Source organism: Andrographis paniculata, unplaced genomic scaffold (genome assembly GCF_009805555.1).
Source record: "Andrographis paniculata isolate CXL003 unplaced genomic scaffold, ASM980555v1 Contig57END, whole genome shotgun sequence".
Taxonomy (NCBI): Eukaryota; Viridiplantae; Streptophyta; class Magnoliopsida; order Lamiales; family Acanthaceae; genus Andrographis; species Andrographis paniculata.
In genome coordinates, this window is record NW_026137592.1 from 3,791,428 (window position 1) to 3,811,824 (window position 20,397).

At 35.0% G+C, this 20,397-nt stretch overlaps 1 protein-coding gene across 1 annotated transcript; it reads right to left on the reverse strand.

The window, feature by feature from the left end:
• Nucleotides 1-220: 220 nt before the first annotated feature.
• On the reverse strand, nucleotides 221-17,888 carry LOC127257263 (protein CHROMATIN REMODELING 35-like). Its single transcript, XM_051283649.1, has 5 exons — nucleotides 17,487-17,888; nucleotides 17,145-17,348; nucleotides 16,835-16,993; nucleotides 16,070-16,317; nucleotides 221-1,748 (listed from the first exon to the last, which is right to left on the reverse strand). Exons 1-5 carry the CDS (start codon nucleotides 17,886-17,888, stop codon nucleotides 221-223), a joined length of 2,541 nt encoding a protein of 846 aa, XP_051139606.1.
• Between the last annotated feature and the right edge of the window lie 2,509 nt (nucleotides 17,889-20,397).

The following is a 20,397-nucleotide window of genomic DNA, read 5'->3' on the forward strand; positions in this document are numbered from 1 at the left end:
GCAACGCCTAATATAACTTAATACAACTTCTAAAATATATGCACTGTATTATTTATTTAATAACAATAACATGTTGAAGCACTTAAAAAACATTAAAAAAATTTTATACATCACAATATATATAATATACAGTTGATATAGTACATAAAAAATGGCTATCAAGAATTACAGATGAATTTTCTAGACGAAGCGAAGAACCAAAACATCACTCAAAGTACGCTCACCTCCGGTAGACAGCTGCGACATTTTCTTTCAACAGTGGAGTTTCCAGAAACATGTCTCCGCACGCATCAACGTGGAGAGGCTCCATTTCGAAGTTGTCCTGACCCCTGCGCTCATCCCATTCGAACCACATATTGGCGATGGATTCCTTCTTGAAGCATGCAGCATGGTCCGCCTCTTCAAGTGAGCCGGTCGCGATCAACCGGTAAGTATAAACCTTCCTCGTCTGTCCCGGCCGGAACGCCCTTCCTATCGCCTGCCGGGTCACTGAGGGGTTCAGGTGAACGTCGAGGATGAGAATGCGAGAAGCCCCGATGAGTGAGATTCCCTCGCCGCATGCCTTGACAGAACCGAAGAAGACTCTGGCTGCCGGGGACTGATTGAATTGCTCCATCACAGACTCCCGAGCATCTGTGTCGGAGTCGCCTGTAATCACGAACATCTCGCGGCCAACACTGTAGCCCTTCAATTTACTGGTCATTATCTCCAGAAATTTCAGGGGCAACAGAAAGTTGCCGAAGACGATCAGCTTCTCTCCGGTGGATTCGCAAAGCTGGAGGAGATTTATATAGAAGCTAAGCTTTGCCCCGTCACGAATGTCTAGCTTCTCTAATAATGGGTGAATTCTCCCCTCGTCCACTCGGCCTCTTCCACCAGAGTTCTTCGCGACCTCCTTCAGGATCGGGTGTACATAAATGGGACTTGCGAGTGCACTAATTGCGAACCTGTTCTGCAAATTTTTCATCTCCTCAACTTCTGATCGTTGCGCAGGACTGAGCTCCAGGAAGACAGCCAAATCTACAAGTCCAGGAAGTTCTTCAAGGTTGTCCCCCTTGTAGTAGTGCAGGACCTTCCTAGTCATCTCGCGCAAATCTTGTATCAGAGCCACTTTTCGGCTGCGATTCTCATCCTTTATCAAGCAGTCTTCTATCGTCTTGTAGAAGCCGCCGTTGCCTCTACCAAGTTTACTCAGACTCCGACTGCTAGAAATCTCAGCCCTGCTCACGATCCGCCTCAAAATTATTTTGGAATCTTCCATCATAAGAAAATTTGGGCGGACCAGATCTAAAATGCTGAAAACTTCTCTCACGCTGTTTTGGTAAAGAGTACCCGAAAGAACAACCTTTCTTGTGGTTTCAATGCTCCCAAGAGACCTCAGAATAGCGGTGTCTGGGTTCCGCGGTGTATGCCCTTCATCGAGGATGACGATTGAAGGGACTTTAAGCAAATAACTTTTGCAAGCCAAAGGAGCTGGCCTGTCATCAACATCGCAGACGATGGAAGAAAACTGCTTGTACCCTAAAAACAGAATGCTCCTCCTTTCGGCCCATTCCTTCAGAACTTCAAGCTGCTGCCCACGATTGTCTGCCTTAACTGAGTAGAAGTCGTAGAGGGGTATCTCTTCGATCTGCCACGTAAGAAACTCCTTCTTCCAGATGGGCAGAATCCCCCGGGGAAGCACAACCAGGGGCCGAGCAGCAGGATACTTCGCCATGAAGCTCTGAAGGAAACTGATGATCATGAATGTCTTACCAGAGCCGGGAGCATGAGCCATGATACTACAAGATTTTAGAAGTATTGCAATAGGTCTTTAATTAATCATATAAAAGGAAATAAGATGATTGTAACACAAGAAAGCTAGGTTATAGCTCTGACAATTCATACTAATTAATAAAGAGAGTTGTGATATGACTAAATATAATTTTAAAGTAGTTTTGATTTTAGATTAATTTGGGAACAACGTAAAATTGAATAGAAAAGGAATTTAAAGAAACTTTTGGTATGGCTAAATATATTTTTTTATTTTGAATTAATTTAGAAATTGCAAATAAATTGAATACAAGTTCATATTTGATGTTTAATAAAAAAGCTTGAATGTGATGTTTCGAAAGTACATTACATATTTCATGGTTCTTTTCAGTGAAAAACAAAGTTTGACGAATAGTATGGAAATAAAAGGTTTCGTAAGAAGCTGAGTAACTAAAACAATACAGTACAACATAGTAAATGGAAAGCCATACCTTGGAGAAATTATATTCGACAATTGTTTCAATTGGCCTTTTAATCACCCCACAAATGCGACAAACATCGCCTATATCATCTTTGAATATAAAAGAATGGTCACAGTCTTCTTCACCCTCACCGCCATTTTTCGCATGCAAAGTAGGTTCAAAAACATCCTGCAACAAGTCCAACAAAAAATTGAATATATGTATATAAACTTCGAATGAAACTGATATGGTGATCTTATTAAACGTAAATGTAAACATGAAAGCCTCTAAAATAAAACCAAATGTACATCTAAAATAAATGTGTAATTCTAAATGTGACAGAGAAAGTGTTACCACCTTCGCGCACTCCATTGCAACTGCCATCTCGCTCCACACGTCGCCCAGGTCATCGAAACTGACATCCGGAGTCTCTTCACTTTCCAGCTGGCTTTCATCATCCGAGCCATCATCCTCCCTTTCAGAGTTTGCCAGCTCAGGCTCATCGAACAAAGGTTTATCAAACAACCGATAAAGTTGGTCGTGAATGAATTGTCGTCTCTGCAAGTAGATATTATAGTATCATCAATAGGTAAAAAAATGTCACCTGGTAGCAGTGTTAAGAAAGTGAATACTGTGTAAATTGCCTTTGTCGAGTAATAAGTTGATTATGGGTACGAATGTCCAGAAATAAATTACCTCAGGATCTTGCATTGGAAAATTTGTACAATGCTCAGAAATGTCAGCTTCAGGTTCGACGTTCTCAGTCCACTCTTCTGTGTCTTGGTCATCTGAATCACTGATAATGATAATTTCAGGATGAGGGCCTGCAGGGATCGGAATTTCATATTCCCTTCCGAATAAGCGCTCATGTAATTGGCGTCTATGAATTTCTAACTCACTGCTATATTCACTTAAGTTTTCGTCTTTTCCCTCGTCCAGCCCTTCTAGAATCCTTCCCGTGACTATTGATTCACGGTCATTTACAATGGGGGGCGTCCGTTCTCTGTTGGACTGAGATCCCCTTGAATTCGAACGTGCATTATCACTGGATTCGACTCCTCGATCCGTTTTCATCCTTTTTTTGTCCCTAGAACTCATATCTATTGATGAAAAGGGAGAGCACACAAAAGTTATTGTTAGTATTACTTAATTTGAAAAGAATAGAATGAAGTTGGGAGAAAATAGCAGTGCAATCAGTGTGACACATGAAGGTCGAGCCTGGTAGTAATAAGGAAACCTTGAAGACGTGTTTGTGTTTTTCTTTATCTTTATCTCATTTTTATTATTCTATTTACACATTAATATTATTCACAAACCAAGACAAAGATTAATTTTTATAAATAACTATGTTAAGTGTCATCATTGTTCAAGCAATGTGCATGATAGTGAGATTTGAAGAAACAATCATTTATAAGATATATTAGAAGAAGTAGTTTGTTACTTGACATGTAGAGTTCTCGACAAAGTAACAGCTATTGAACAAAAAAGTTAATACATTGATTGGTCGAGATCCAAGGAATGCTTACAAAAATTAATGATCTTATTTTTATCATCATCTTTATTATTATTATTATTATTGTTATTAACTTATCACAAATTCAAGTATTTAATATTGTAAAACAAATTAGCAAATTATAATAAATTAAGTTGTAAAAAAAAATACATTTTTAATGAGATTTATGGTTCTTAAAAAAAATTGGATGCAATGTCTCAATAACTTTATATTAAAAAAAATAAAAATAAAACACTTAAATTGTGGCGAGATTTTTTAAAAAATAAAAAAACAAAATAAATTATTTAGACGGTTCATAATACCATAGAAAATGAAACTAGATGAGTGAAAGAAAAATGGAAAAAATAAAAGGTGAAATGTATATGTAAGCTTTAATTCTCAATTAAGAATGAAGACACAAAGGAAATAGCGATTGTGACTAGTACCTTTTTCTTAAATTGAAAATTGATAGACAAGAGCGATCCAGATCAGATTTGATTTGAACCTGTAACCTCTCAATCAGAACGTCTTGTGGGCCACGGGCTACGGGTCTTACTCAGCTATCTATCTTTTTCAAATCTTCTTAACCTTAAGATGGAAAGATCTAGTTTTTATATTTTAGGGTAGATGACAAGAGTCCTTCAAATCTTCACATATCTTTTTGTCAGATTGAAAACTTGTGAAGACAGGAGCAATCTCGATCCGTAACTTCTGAATATTCTACTGTATTCCTTTACTCTTCAATTTGGATATCGTGTGGGCGACAGGGACGATCCTCCAAGGAATTTTGATGTCTTACTGCTGCCCACTTTCTTCGGATCTTCTCAACCTTGAGATGAAAGTATCTGAAACTTTCAGTGTGTTTTAAGGAAGAAACTTTGAAATTGAAAAATCTAGTTTCAATGTGTCTTGGATAGGAACTTTGAGAATGAAGAATCTGATTTGAGTGTATTTTTTAGGGTAAGTGACCAAAAAATCTTTTTCACAGGTAAGCATCTTTGGGTATTTAAAATTCAAATGTTTGGGCCAGACACACTGTTTAACCCATCAACAATAATTTGGTTTTCTAGAAAATATTTCTTTGAACTACCATCTTAAATTCAAATAAGATTATTGGTTCATTCCTTAATATCTACCGTTTTGTCTAGCCATGCTTAAAATATCACATATTCATTAGTTTAATTATTTTATAGACAATTTAACTAATTAATATTTTATTTTAAGAGCATTGCCATTCAATTTTATTAAATATATTTTGAAAGTATTTTTTGTCATAGATTAATGTAAAATAATAAAAAAAAAAAATAGAGAATTGAATATGAAGACGCTTCTGATATGGCTAAATCTATTTTGTGATTTTGGATAGTTTAGAAATAATAAAAAATTCAATACGAATAGAAATTTAAAATTATATATAAAAAAGAATTGAATGTTTTTGAAAATATATTGTCGTATATTTTATATTTGTTTTTCGAGAAATCCAAATTTGATTATAGTGTTAAAAGAATTTTGAAACATAAATATACAGAAGTTTGGAAAGAAATTGAGTAATTAATAACTATAAGCTACGACATAGTGAATGAAAATCCATACCTTCGAGAACTTATATTCGATAATTGATTCAATTGGCATTTAACTCACTCCACAAATGTGAAAACATTGCCGATATCATGTTGGAATATAAAAGAGTACTCACACTAATCTTCATCCTCACCACCCTTTTTCTCATAATGCTGTGTAGGTTCCAAAACATCCTGAAACATCGAACAAAAAACTAAATATATATATGCTGATCCTATTTAGCATAAATGTAAATATGCCAGCCTCGAGAACAAAACAAATGTACTACTAAAATAAATAGGTAATCTAAATGTTTAAGAGAAAGTGTTACCCACTTCGCACACTCCATTGCAACTGCCATCTCGCTCCACATGTCGCCCAGGTCACCGAAACTGACATCCGGAGTCTCTTCACTTTCCTGCTCGCTTGCATCATCCGAGCCATCATCCTCGCTTTTAGAGTTTTCAAGGTCAAGCACATTGAACAAAGGTGTGTCGAACAAATGATAAAATAGGTCTTGAATGAATTGTCGTCTCTGCAAGATATTATAACCGTATCAGCAATATGTAAAAAATAAATTGCATCCGCAGTAGCAGTGTTAATTAAGTGAATAGTGTGTAAATTGCGCTGGTCAATTAATAAGTTGATTATGGGTACCAATGTTCGGAATTAAGCTACCTCAGGATCTTGCATTGGTGAACTTGTACAATGCTCAGACATGTCAGCTTGAGGTTTGACGTCCTCAGTACACTCGTCTGTGTCATCGTCATGTTAATCACTGATAATGATAATTTCAGGATGAGGGCTTGCAGGGCTCCGAACAAATAACTTCATTCTGGAAAAGTGCTCGAATACTTGGCGTCTATGAATGGCTAACTCACTCCTATCTTCACTTAGGCGTTCGTTTTTTCCCATGTCCAACCCTTATGAAAATTTGTGAATTTATATCTCCAATCAATACTACTGGAAGCAAGAATATCAAATAAAACCAAAACAATATTAAACCCAATGAAATTGAAATAACAACATTGTAAGGCCAAATTAATTTTCTCAAGTATGGAAACTAAAAGCAAACAAACAGGCCCTAAATTATTGAAGACAATTTAGGATTCTTCCTGTTCGTCTTCTTCTTCCTCCTACATTCTTCTCTGATGAACTCACAACAGATATACGGTGGCTCTCCTCCGGTGAATCAGCCAGCGATCGGCAGCCAAACAGCTCCGGCGACTTATTCCAGACAGCAGCGGCAAGCATCATTGCTAAGCAAAAGAACTTGCCCAGTTTATAGTTGCTGATGTAGTATTCAGTTTGATACTGATTCACAGAAGGAAGTGCATCTGCCGTATGCGGTGGGCTACTGTGTAACCCAAAGTGTGAGGGGAGGTTAGGGTACCAGCAAGGGAAGCAATAGAACATAGGCCATATCCAGGAGGAAAATGGCGGGCTATTCAAACAATGAAAAGTTTATCAGTCTGGGCATGGACCGTAATGCCATTCGGATTAAAGAATGCAGGGCTACTCTTCCTTTTCGAACAACGGACAGCTCCGATTCATCTTCTCGGGGACAGCAGCTCCTCCGGCCCCAACTTCACCGATCTTCTCGAACTTCTTTCAGCAGCATTAGAATTATTGATTTTCGGCTCAGCCCATGGTGCGAATAGCCGAAGTAACTACACCTCAAGGTTGGAGGTAACTACACCACCAAAATCGGCCAGATAAAGGGCTTCTAAAGCTCACCCGTACTCACCGGAAAACTCGCTGTTTCTCTCCCTCTTTGCCCCCACTCTGAGATGTTATTTCTTACTCTCTTCTCTACCAGAGAAACTACATTTTCTATATATCTAACCCCATCTCTCTATCTCTTAAAATCCTCCCAAAACCAGTTTACCAGTGCGCACTCTCGGGTAGCGACTGCGGGTTCCCACGTCATCCAAAAAAAAAAAAAAAAAAACTCCTCCCAAAACCTAAACCGTTTTAACCCCAAAACTAATTTTTATAACTAATTCACAGGGTTGGGACTAAAGGTTTGAGCTTGGGAATTGGATTAAAGAGCTTAGGCCAAATTTAGTTGGTTTGACTAAAGAGTGGACCAACTTTAATTTATAAAGGTATTTGTTAGGTTAAATTTGAACGGTCAAAATTCACAAAATGTATTTAAAAAATTATTGGGAAAAATACTTTTAGTTGTTAAATTAATGTATTTAGAGTTTTAGAAAATAATGGAAAGAAATTCATTATTATAACTCTTAGACTTCCCTACGTTGATAATGATTATAATTGTATAGGATTCAAATAAATAAAGAAAATTATAAATAGCTAATGCAAATATTCATCGGATAAAACAACTTTAAAAAATTCGTGTTTGAATTAATTCACATGTACACAAAAATTGATGAAGACATGGGTGATCTGGATTTGATTTGAACCTGTGATCTTACGGTCTTCTACTGTATTTCATCGCTCTTCAATTTGGATGTTGTATGGGCGACAGGGACACTCCTCCAAGCAATTTTCATGTCTTAATCAACTGTTCACCTTCTTCAAATTTGTTTAACTTGAGATAAAAAAAATCTAGTTTTTATATTCTATAGTAGATAACCAAAAGTTTTCTTTTTTATAAAGTTGAAACTATTGTTGTATATAAAATTCATATGTTTGACTCAAACACAGTGTTAAAGCCTATTAACAAAAATTTGATGCACTAAAAAGTGTTTTTCTTCTTTTTTTTGAACAATAGTTTAAAAATAGAACTACAATATAATTTTAAATTAATTGTATTCCACAATTTATTTTCAAATATTTGAAATTATAATTAGTAAAGTTAAGTTTCTAGTATAATTAAAATTTTAAATTTTTTAAATTTGATATGTCAATTATAATTCTAGATTTCAATTAAAAATGGGTTTTAATTATCAACTAAGGAAAAACTCATTCACGGTGTTGAACAATATTATAATTTTGGATCTTAGTCATGTGTATTTCGTTTGGTATCCATAATTGACGTTCACATCTCATAGCACAAAGGAAATAGGGAGTGTGAATTATACTATTGAAAATTGATGAAGACATTGTTGAACTTTGTATGGTTGAATATGAGATAAGACGTAAACAATTAATCACAGATCTGACAACAGGGAATCGAGATCGTATTCGAGTCTCGCGTAGTATGCGATTTCCTTGAAGTGAATTCGGGCGTCCCCGATCGCCTCCCAGGATAGAACGAATCTAACGGAATTACAGTCCCGCGAACCGAATCAGGAGAATTGAAAAATTTTGGGAGAGTTTTGATTGCAGAAGAAAATTTTTGGAGAGGACTTTGCGAGAGAAAAAAAATGAAGAAGTTTCGGAGAGCACTTTTTTCTATATTTTAACGAAAATTTAATGTGGGGTTTCTATTTATTGGTGTAACGTGAGAAAATGAATTCCACATGATCCGATCCCATTATGCACGTTATAATAATATTCTATTTTATCTGATTAATTCAAATTTGTTTTGAATCAGTCAAAACAATATTTAGATAAATTTTTTTTTTAAAAAAAGAAAATTGAATTAATTGCAATTAGGCCTAGCCCACAAGGCCCAATCTTGACTCTATATGTATATATATTAGCCCAATCAATAGTCCATTCATTCCAATCCAATTTATCATTGGGACCACATCACTTATTAAGTAGGAGAGATTTGTCTCCTCCTCCAATGTGGGACAAGAGTTCCTTGTTTTTTTCTTTCACTTCCTACACCAAATACCAACAAACATGAGAGTTTTGGATTTGATTTGAACCTGTAACCTTTTGATCTTCTACTGTATTTCTTCGCTCTTCAATTAGACATCATAAGGGCAACAAGGACAATTCTACAAACAATTTTGATGTCTTACTCAACCACCCACCTTCTTCGAATCTTCTTATCTTTGAGATGGAAGAATCTAGTTTTTACATTAGATAACCAAGTGCCCTTTTTGTAAAGCTGGACCTATTGATGCATAAAAAGTTTTGTTTTTTTTTTTCTTTTAAACAACCATTTAAAACAAAATTTACAATTTGTTGTCGTAAAAAAATCGCCACCGACGGCTTAATTGGAATAGCCAGTCGAAGTTGATTTCATTGTAAGATTCCCCGGCCCCCTCAAGAAAGGATCCGGACTATCTCGCGATAACCGACAAATTGATGAATAAGGAAGGTAAAATAAACAAGAACGAAACTGAAAATTAAATTGGAATTAATTGAAAAAAACTGTAAAAATCTGAAAAAATTACAAGAATGAAAAAATCGCAGAGAAAATAATGAAGAAGAAGAAGATCACATGGTGAAAAAATGGCGTCCATTTTTTGTTATGATATGCTCTATTTATTTGTTTATTTTGAATCATGTTTGGATAAGATATTATCTCTAATTATTCTCAACAACTCCAACCACCTTCACTTCCACCTTCTTTCATCCGTTGACTGCTTCAAATGCACCAGGTCGGCTATGTCCTTGGGCTAGTCAGGTCCGTAGGCCCACTCGCTGATCTGGACCTTCTGTTGGGCTGCGAACCTCGAGAATTCGGGCTACACTTGTGTTGGGCCGGTCCAATTAATTTTGAGTGTGTACAAATGCCCCCAACAAAATCATGTGGACAAGAATCAACTCGTTGTTCTGATGATTTTGTCGAATATCTTAATGTTTCCATGCTTCCTTGGCATGTTCGACCATTTTTTTCTGCTTCTAGAAGGTTATCGTTAACTGTAGTCCAAGTGTGTCTTCTTTTCAGCTCTCAAAAAGAATGATAGAAAAGGTTGAAAAGGAGAGCAATCTATTTATTGCTCATTTGCATGCCACAGATGCGACGAATGCTCATTTTCAAATCATAAAAAGTAGATCATTCCATATAAAGGTTAAGAAGATTTGAAGATGGTGGGCAGATGAGTAAGGCATCAACATTCCTTGGAGGATTGTGCATGTCGCCAACACGACGTCCAAATTGAAGAGCAAAGGAATATAGTAGAAGATCGAAAGGTTACAGGTTCAAATCAAATTCTTCTCTCATTTCTTCTTTAATTCTCAATCTAAAACAATGGTATAAGTGACAATCACTATTTCCTTTGTGCTATGACGGGTGAACGTCAATTATGGATCCCAAACGAAATGCACGGGACTAAGATCGAAAATTATAATACCGTTCAACACCATGAATGAGTTTATCCTTAGTTGATAATTAAAACTCATTTTAATTTATTTTTTATACTCAAATTGAAATCTAGAATTATAATTGACATATAAAATTTAAACCCCGGGAGATTTCTATTTTGCTACGATACCACAATTGTTGGTTGAAGAGAGGGAAAAGATAATGTTTTATTTTATTACCTAAACCACTTCTTAAAAAAAAAAAGAAAAAAAAAAGAAAAAGAGAATTACATTGTTCCCGCATGGGATGACCCGGTGGTGTGGAGAGTAAACTTGTGACTATGAGGTCATGGGTTCAAACCGCACCCCTCGGGGTCCATCTGCCACATCACTACAAAAAAATAGTATATTTATAACAGAATTCCGTCCCTAAAGATCACGTAGCTAATTTAATTCCATCATTAATTCCATCTCTAATATCATTAGTAATTGAAAAAGTGGATTTAAAAACGAAAAAATTTCGTTACAAAAATGATATTTTCTTGTAGTGCATGTCAAATTACATGAGTGGCATTTTTCCGGCAAATAAAATTGCAAACTAATTTAAAAAATTATACTCCCTCCGTCCCGGAACTAATATCCATTTGCTTTTTGCACGTAGTTTTAAAAATATTAGTATTATATTGGGATATAGTAGAAATAAAGTAGAAATGACTAAAATAACCTTATTAGTATGTGTAATATAAAGGTAATGACATTTTTGTAATATATTATAAGTTGTAAGGGTATTTGTAATGTTAGGTAGATAGTACAGTTACTAAAAAAGGAAATGAATACTTTGTTATGGGACGGACTAAAATGGAAAAATGGATACTTTGTTATGGGCCGGAGGGAGTATAATTTATTTTTCTAAAAAAAATCTAATTTTGCATATACAGTAATTATAATTTAAGACCACTCAGGGTCACTTCAACTCCGGCCACATTCACCTCAACGTGATAATTCCACATTGGATCACATGACCTACCTGCACCGAAAAAAAAAAAAAAAGTCTAAAAATAATAATTTATCTCATGTATATATATATATATATGGAAAAATTTATAATTTTTCTAGTTTAATTTTAAATTGAGGTGGTAGTTTAATAAAAAGAATTTTAGTATATCAAATTGTGTCTAGGCCAAACATGAGAGTTTTATATGCACTAAGTGGCCAACGTTATAAAAGTCATGTTCATCTTGGTCACCTACTATCGAACATACTTTGAAACTAGATACAATCACCACAAAGTTGAAAATATTTGAAGAAAGTGTGAGCTCGAGTAAGGAATCAATGAACACAGTAAAATTAGGGTTTGATCTTCATCATCTATTTTAACTTCAACCCCTTGAAGATCAAGAACAATATGGTTAAAGGTATCAAGATGATTGACCTGTCACGCGGTCAATCAAATATTTCACCTATTCCGTGATCATAATTTAATGTAATACAGGGGAAGGGATCATCTCCACAGAGATTGTGTGATTCACTCTTTCGTGTTCTAATGCAATAAATAAAGGGGGATAATTTTCTTTTATTATCTAATGAAAATAAAACAAGAAAGCAATTAAATTAGGGGGAACTGACTATCAATGGGATGTCTGGCTCAAGGATGATGCAGTACTGGCACTTGTGTTTTATCATTGATTCAATAAAGTTAGTTCTTATTAAAGTATCAATAAATTAGTTATAGTTATCAATAAACTCTGACAACCAATTTTTCCTTACAGGGTAGGTAATTAAGGAACGAACGTTAACTGCCTCTAATTAAGCAAATAAACCTAGGTGTACCCATAAGAAATATTGCTTAATCGCATTCTAATCTAGAAAAACCCAATTCAAAACAATTACTACTTAGCAATTACATTTGATTGTCTAACCCCCGGGAAGGAACTATTCAACCCGGTTGTCACCTATTCAAGTGCGAATACAATTACGGATATCCTACCTGAATTGACTTTAGATTATCATACTAATTCAAATATCGGTACCAAAATATCCAATCAATCTAACAATCACAAACGTTATTCTCAGAATTAGACAAATATTGATAATCAAAAAGAACTTTTATAAAGAAAATTAAGAATCTCCAAAACAAAAGAACCAAAACATTATCACCCCTCAAACCAGAAAAGTATCTACTCCATAATCAAATAACAAAAAACAAAAAAGAAAGATAATGTCATAGTGGGAGGGGGAAATCTTCTCTGTCGATTTGCTCCTGCGCGATCTATGAGTTTGTCAGTCTCCGGCTTTTGTGCATATCTGCTCTAGCCGTTCTCTCCTTCTGAAACGTATGATCCCTCATTTTATTTAATTTTTGCTTCTAATTATTTTGTAGTTAGGTTTTTGGGCCTTTAATTAAATTCCCATGTCAAGAGGGTATAGTTAGTCATGGCCATGACTAACTAGGTGGTGCAAATCTGAATTTTTCTTTACTTTTTCTACCAATTACGCCAAATTTGATATTTGCCCTCTGCACACAGTAAATAAACGATATGCATATAAATTAGGTAGAATCCAATCAAAATCAATCAAATATCGCATATAATATGAACATTTAATGCATGTGATTTCTAACTATCAATGATCATTTACCTGAGTACTTTCGGACATCTGGATGGTGTAAAGACGTTGCTTTTGATATAAATTGTTCGTGAGATAGTTGTTCTAATACTTCTCACACAGTTTATTCCATATCCCAACACCAGTCGTCTGATATACAACCTCCCGCAACACCTCATGCTATAAATCTTTCATGCTTGTATTTTTATAATAGTTTGATACGATACTTATCAGATAAAATATTATACTTTTTTATTTATAAAAAATGGAAGAGTTATATACTAATAAAACAGAAAAAAAAATTGATATATAAGCTTAAAAGTTTAACAAACAAAACACGAACAAACATGTTTTCCTTTTTACACAGACTCCAAGCGATACACACTCGGTGGTGCCTTGTCAGCAACATATAAGTGAACAAACTTATTTGGTGAGTAAGTCTACGTATCATACCATCTCCACCTACCCCTCTCAGATTGTCTTTAAATAATTCCTCGGTTCAACCCCGAAAAATTTGCACATAATTACTCAGACAGTCATTGTTCTAGAGGAATGAGAAACTGCAAGTTGGCTATCATTTGCTCAGTTCTTACGAAATAGATAATAGCAAATCAATGAATGCTCCGTTGACGACCCAGGGGATCGGCAGAGTGGAGAGATTTTTGGCAAGGCAGCAGCGAGATAATATTGCTACTACAGATCGTGGTGTGTTTTAATTTTTGTAATATTTTTGTTTGTTTTTCGGTACAACTTCAAGGGAGAAAAATTGATTTCTCCGACATGGTTGCAGATTCTGAAATGGAAGTGAGGATCTTCCCACTATGATGACGACTGGATCTGACAATAAGGTGCGAAGAAAGTTCAAAAAAAAAAAAAAGAAAGTGACACTGCAGACGACAACATGCCTGCGGGGGCTTCAGGGCGGCGCAGCATCAGACCTTCGAAAGGAAGGGCTGCAGTGACCTCTCCTCGGAGGAAGACGATGGAGAGGAGGCTGTTGGAAAATGCAGGAGCACGCCTCGCCTCGGTCTCGAAAGCTCCACAGACCTGCAGAAACAGCGATGGTGGAATGCATGCTTCACAAAAATCAGTCTCTGAAATTTTTGGCAATCCAACCACCATTTCTTTTTACACAACAACTTCAAACCTTCTACATGTAGATGGCTATAACACAAGTGCCAAATATTTGACTCTTCATTTTTCCTAACAACCAAAGCTTTGTCCACAGATCAAGAGAGATCCCATGGAAACATTCGACTTCTTTTCATACGGATAGTCGCTAGTGTTTGACAAGAATTTTTGTCACCAATAAAGCTCGATTTGCCATCAAACATAACCGAATATCTACTTGAAATTAATTGTGCTACACTTAGCAAATTATGAGCTAATGTAGGCACAAATTGCACATGATGGAGAAGACAAAAATCACCTTCAATTGTTTTCACAGTAATCGTACCTTTTCCTTCAATTCTCATTTTCTTTCCATCTCCAAGTCGAACTTCTCGTTTGAATAAAGCTTTATTTCCTGACATGTGGTTTGAGCAAACATTGTCCACAAACCAAATATCGTTATTATCATCCCCAGAAATCAATGAATGTGTCATAAATAATTTGCTTGTTTCTTCGGTTTGCTCGGTGGTAAAATTTGTAAGCTTCTATTCATCCTTCTGCTTTACCCAACAATAAGCCTCTTTATGCCCTATTGTTGCAATATCTGCATTGAATAAGATTTTTTAATTGGCGTTGTTCAGAAGGCCTGCCCCTGCCTCCCCACGACCTTGTCCTTGAAAGCTACCCCTACCATGCCTTCGATTTGCAGAGAATTCAGACTTCCCCTTTGAACTCTCTACCTTAATTTAAAATGTCTTTTATGTTGGAGAAATAATCTGGATTGAATAAAAATACGAACAAATCAAATTCCGCAGGGTATACACAATCTTGGATATACTTTGAGTTGCGTCGATTCGATTTCCTTATACGATATTTTGACCCTATTAACGCCCGGGTTACACAAAATTCGTACAAGCATAAAACAAAGCAACACTCAAATTTTAGGCGAAAAATCGAGCAAGTAAAGGTTGGGAGATTACCTGTGCACACAGATTTATTCCGCAGACAACAGTATTTTTGTTCTTTTCCTCTTTTTCAGAATTTGTGAAGATAAGTTTTATATATAAACTTTGAAGTGTTTATTCAAGAAAAGATGCACCTTTAGCAAATTTAGGGTTTTTGTTCTAAACCCTAAACTCTAAACCCATAAATGGGACTTGCGAGTGCACTAATGGCGAACCTGTTCTGCAAATTTTTCATCTTCTCAACTTCTGATCGTTGCGCAGGACTCAGCTCCAGGAAGACAGCCAAATCTACAAGTCCAGGAAGTTCTTCAAGGTTGTCCCCCTTGTAGTAGTGCAGGACCTTCCTAGTCATCTCGCGCAAATCTTGTATCAGAGCCACTTTTCGGCTGCGATTCTCATCCTTTATCAAGCAGTCTTCTATCGTCTTGTCGAAGCCGCCGTTGCCCCTACCAAGTTTACTCAGACTCCGACTGCTAGAAATCTCAGCCCTGCTCACGATCCGCCTCAAAATTATTTTGGAATCTTCCATCATAAGAAAATTTGGGCGGACCAGATCTAAAATGCTGAAAACTTCTCGCACGCTGTTTTGGTAAAGAGTACCCGAAAGAACAACCTTTCTTGTGGTTTCAATGCTCCCAAGAGACCTCAGAATAGCGGTGTCTGGGTTCCGCGGTGTATGCCCTTCATCGAGGATGACGATTGATGGGACTTTAAGCAAATAACTTTTGCAAGCCAAAGGAGCTGGCCTGTCATCAACATCGCAGACGATGGAAGAGAACTGCTTGTACCCTAAAAGCAGAATGCTCCTCCTTTCGGCCCATTCCTTCAGAACTTCAAGCTGCTGCCCACGATTGTCTGCCTTAACTGAGTAGAAGTCGTAGAGGGGTATCTCTTCGATCTACCATGTAAGAAACTCCTTCTTCCAGACGGGGAGAATCCCGCGGGGAAGCACAACCAGGGGCCGAGCAGCAGGATACTTAGCAATGAAGCTCTGAAGGAAACTGATGATCATGAATGTCTTACCAGAGCCGGGAGCATGAGCCATGATACAACCTCCGGGGTTCTCAGACATTACATTGCTTGCAAGAAAATTGAATCCCTCAACTTGATGAGGTTTCATCTCCCTCCGGTGTCGCGGGTGTGGATGCATATCAGCAGCAATAAAATCATTATTATTGGGTAAATCTAAACCATCCGACAAGGTTTCTGATTGATCATGCCCTCCGGGATTCCGCCCTCCATATCTTCGAGTTCGGGAACTTGTCTGGGCTTGCATTTAAATATTGCATGCAAATTAGTCGTCTCGGCTTGTTCTTCCTGACTACAAGATTTTAGAAGTATTGCAATAGGTCTTTAATTAATCTTATAAAAGGAAATAAGATGATTGTAACACAAGAAAGCCAGGTTATAGCTGTGACAATTCATACTAATTAATAAAGAGAGTTGTGATATGACTAAATATAATTTTAAAGTAATTTTGATTTTAGATTAATTTGGGAACGGCGTAAAATTGAATAGAAAAGGAATTTAAAGAAACTTTTGGTATGGTTAAATATATTTTTTGATTTTGAATTCATTTAGAAATCGCAAATAAATTGAATACAAGTTCATATTTGATGTTTAATAAAAAAGCTTGAATGTGATGTTTCGAAAGTACATTACATATTTCATGTTTTTTTTAGTGAAAATAAAGTTTGACGAATAGTATGGAAATAAAAGGTTTCGTAAGAAGCCGAGTAACTGAAACTATACAGTACAACATAGTAAATGGAAAGCCATACCTTGAAGAAATTATATTCGATAATTGTTTCAATTGGCTTTTTAATCACCCCACAAATGCGACAAACATCGCCTATATCATCTTTGAATATAAAAGAATGCTCACAGTCTTCTTCATCCTCACCGCCATTTTTTGCATGCAAACTAGGTTCAAAAACATCCTGCAACAAGTCCAACAAAAAATTGAATATATGTATATAAACTTCGAATGAAACTGATATGGTGATCTTATTAAACGTAAATGTAAACATGAAAGCCTCTAAAATAAAACCAAATGTACTTCTAAAATAAATGTGTGAGAGAAAGTGTTACCACCTTCGCGCACTCTATTGCAACTGCCATCTCGCTCCACACGTCGCCCAGGTCATCGAAACTGACATCCGGAGTCTCTTCAATTTCCAGCTGGCTTTCATCATCCGAGCCATCATCCTCCCTTTCAGAGTTTGCCAGCTCGGGCTCATCGAACAAAGGTTTATCAAACAACTGATAAAGTTGGTCCTGAATGAATTGTCGTCTCTGCAAGTAGATATTATAGTATCATCAATAGGTAAAAAAATGTCACCTGGTAGCAGTGTTAAGAAAGTGAATACTGTGTAAATTGCGTTGGTCGAGTAATAAGTTGATTATGGGTACGAATGTTCAGAAATAAATTACCTCAGGATCTTGCATTGGAAAATTTGTACAATGCTCAGAAATGTCAGCTTCAGGTTCGACGTTCTCAGTCCACTCTTCTGTGTCTTCGTCATCTGAATCACTGATAATGATAATTTCAGGATGAGGGCCTGCAGGGATCGGAATTTCATATTCCCTTCCGAATAAGCGCTCATGTAATTGGCGTCTATGAATTTCTAACTCACTGCTATATTCACTTAAGTTTTCGTCTTTTCCCTCGTCCAGCCCTACTAGAATCCTTCCCGTGACTATTGATTCACGGTCAGTTACAAAGGGGGGCGTCCGTTCTCTGTTGGACTGAGATCCCCTTGAATTCGAACGTGCATTATCACTGGATTCGACTCCTTGATCCGTTTTCCTCCTTTTTTTGTTCCTAGAACTCATATCTGTTGACGGAAAGGGAGAGCACACAAAAGTTATTGTTAGTATTACTTAATTTGAAAAGAATAGAATGAAGTTGGGAGAAAATAGCAGTGCAATCAGTGTGACACATGAAGGTCGAGCCTGGTAGTAATAAGGAAACCTTGAAGTCGTATTTGTGTTTTTCTTTATCTTTATCTCTTTTTTATCATTCTATTTACACATTAATATTATTCACAAACCAAGACAAAGATTAATTTTTATAAATAACTATGTTAAGTGTCATCATTGTTCAAGCAATGTGCATGACAGTGAGCTTTGAAGAAACAATCATTTATAAGATATATTAGGAGAAGTAGTTTGTTACTTGACATGTAGAGTTCTCGACAAAGTAACAGCTATTGAACAAAAAAGTTAATGCCTTGATTGGTCGAGATCCAAAGAACGTGTACAAAAATTAATGATCTTATTTTTATCATCATCTTTATTATTATTATTATTGTTATTAACTTATCACAAATTCAAGTATTTAATATTGTAAAACAAATTAGCAAATTATAATAAATTAAGTTGTAAAAAAAATACATTTTTAATGAGATTTATGGCTATTATAAAAAATTGGATGCAATGTCTCAATAACTTTATATTAAAAATAAAAATAAAACACTTCAATTGTGGCGAAATTTTTTAAAAAATAATAAAAAATCAAATTAAATTATTTAGACATTTCATAATACTATAGAAAATTAAACTAGATGAGTGAAAGAAAAATGGAAAAAATAAAAGGTGTAATGTATATGTAAGGTTTAATTCTCAACTAAGGATGAAGACACAAAGGAAATAGTGATTGTGACTAGTACCTTTTTCTTAAATTGAAAATTGATAGACAAGAGCGATCCAGATCTGATTTGATTTGAACTTGTAACCTCTTAATCAGAACGTCATGTGGGCGACGGGCTACGGGCCTTACTCAGCTATCTATCTTTTTCAAATCTTCTTAACTTTACGATGGAAAGATCTAGTTTTTATATTTTATGGTAGATGACAAGAGTCCTTCAAATCTTCACGTATCTTTTTGTCAGATTGAAAACTTACGAAGACAGGAGCAATCTGGATCAGTAACTTCTTAATCTTCTACTGTATTCCTTAATTTACTCTTCAATTTGGATGTCGTGTGGGCGACAGGGACGATCCTCCAAGGAATTTTGATGTCTTACTTGGCTGCCCACTTTCTTCAGATCTTCTCAACCTTGAGATGAAAGTATCTGAAACTTTCTGTGTGTTTTAAGGAAGAAACCTTGAAATTGAAAAATCTAGTTTCAATGTGCCTTGGATAGGAACTTTGAGAATGAAGAATCTGATTTGAGTGTATTTTTTAGAGTAAGTGATCAAAAGATCTTTTTCGGAGGTAAGCATATTTGGGTATTTAAAATTCAAATGTTTGGGCCAAACACACTGTTTAACCCCTCAACAATAATTTGGTTTTCTAGAAAATATTTCTTTGAACTACCATCTTAAATTCAAATAAGATTACTGGTTCATTTCTTAATATCTACCGTTTTGTATAGCCATGCTTAAAATATCATATATTCGTTAGTTTAATTATGTTATAGACAATTTAACTAATTAATATTTTATTTTAAGAGCATTGCCATTCAATTTTATTAAATCTGCATGTATTGTATACAAGATAATCTTTATAATTTTTTTTGTGAGGACATCGTCATCCTAAAAATATGACATAAATTTCTTCTAGAGTAAATATAGTACATGATATAGTCAATATTATTTCTTGGGGCCATTTGCATTAATTTAAAAGAGAAGTAAAAGCCAAAAATAAAAGTTTAAAGCATAATCTATTTGATTTTATATTTAGATAAATTTTTATAAAAGCAACTTAAGAAAAAAAAAAAAATTGGTTGGATATAAACTTCCAAAAGGACACATTAATATACTTGTAATTTACGATTAAACTTCTATAATTTATTTTTAATTTTTATTAACTATATTTAAAAACTAAATTATATCTTCTATAAAAAATATATATATTTTTTTTTTTTTTTACATTGGTAACTTATATTTTAAAATTTTAATTTAAAGATACTATATAAAATAAAATTACAATTTAATGTTACATGAATTGTACTCTATAATTTATTTTAAAATTTTATAAATGAAAGAATTAATAATTTTATGTTTCTTGTATAATTAAAATTTTATATTTTTAAATTTAATATCTCAACTATAGTTTTAAATTTCAACTATAGTATAATATATAAATAAAAATATAATTATATTTTAAATTTTAATTGAAGTATAATATATTACTATTATTTTTCTAATTATTATTATTAGGAATAAAAGTTTAATTTAAACTTAATAGTGTTAGAAGTAGAAATTTAAAACCCCTATAAGAAGCTAATCTAAACGGGGTTTTAATCCATCGTTCTCGTAAAATTAATAAATAAATCTTAACATTTGGCTAATAAAAAAGACACTTCGTAAGCTTATGTGTCTATTGCTATATTGGAAT

Excerpts from the sequence above, each read along its gene's own strand:
- LOC127257263 (XM_051283649.1), bottom strand. The coding sequence starts at position 17,888 with ATGAGTTCTAGGAACAAAAAAAGGAGGAAAACGGATCAAGGAGTCGAA. Across the intron at positions 17,349-17,486 it reads TTCCAATGCAAGATCCTGAG|AGACGACAATTCATTCAGGA; the intron begins GTAATTTATTTC and ends ATCTACTTGCAG. Across the intron at positions 1,749-16,069 it reads GCTCCCGGCTCTGGTAAGAC|ATTCATGATCATCAGTTTCC; the intron begins ATTCATGATCAT and ends CTCTGGTAAGAC.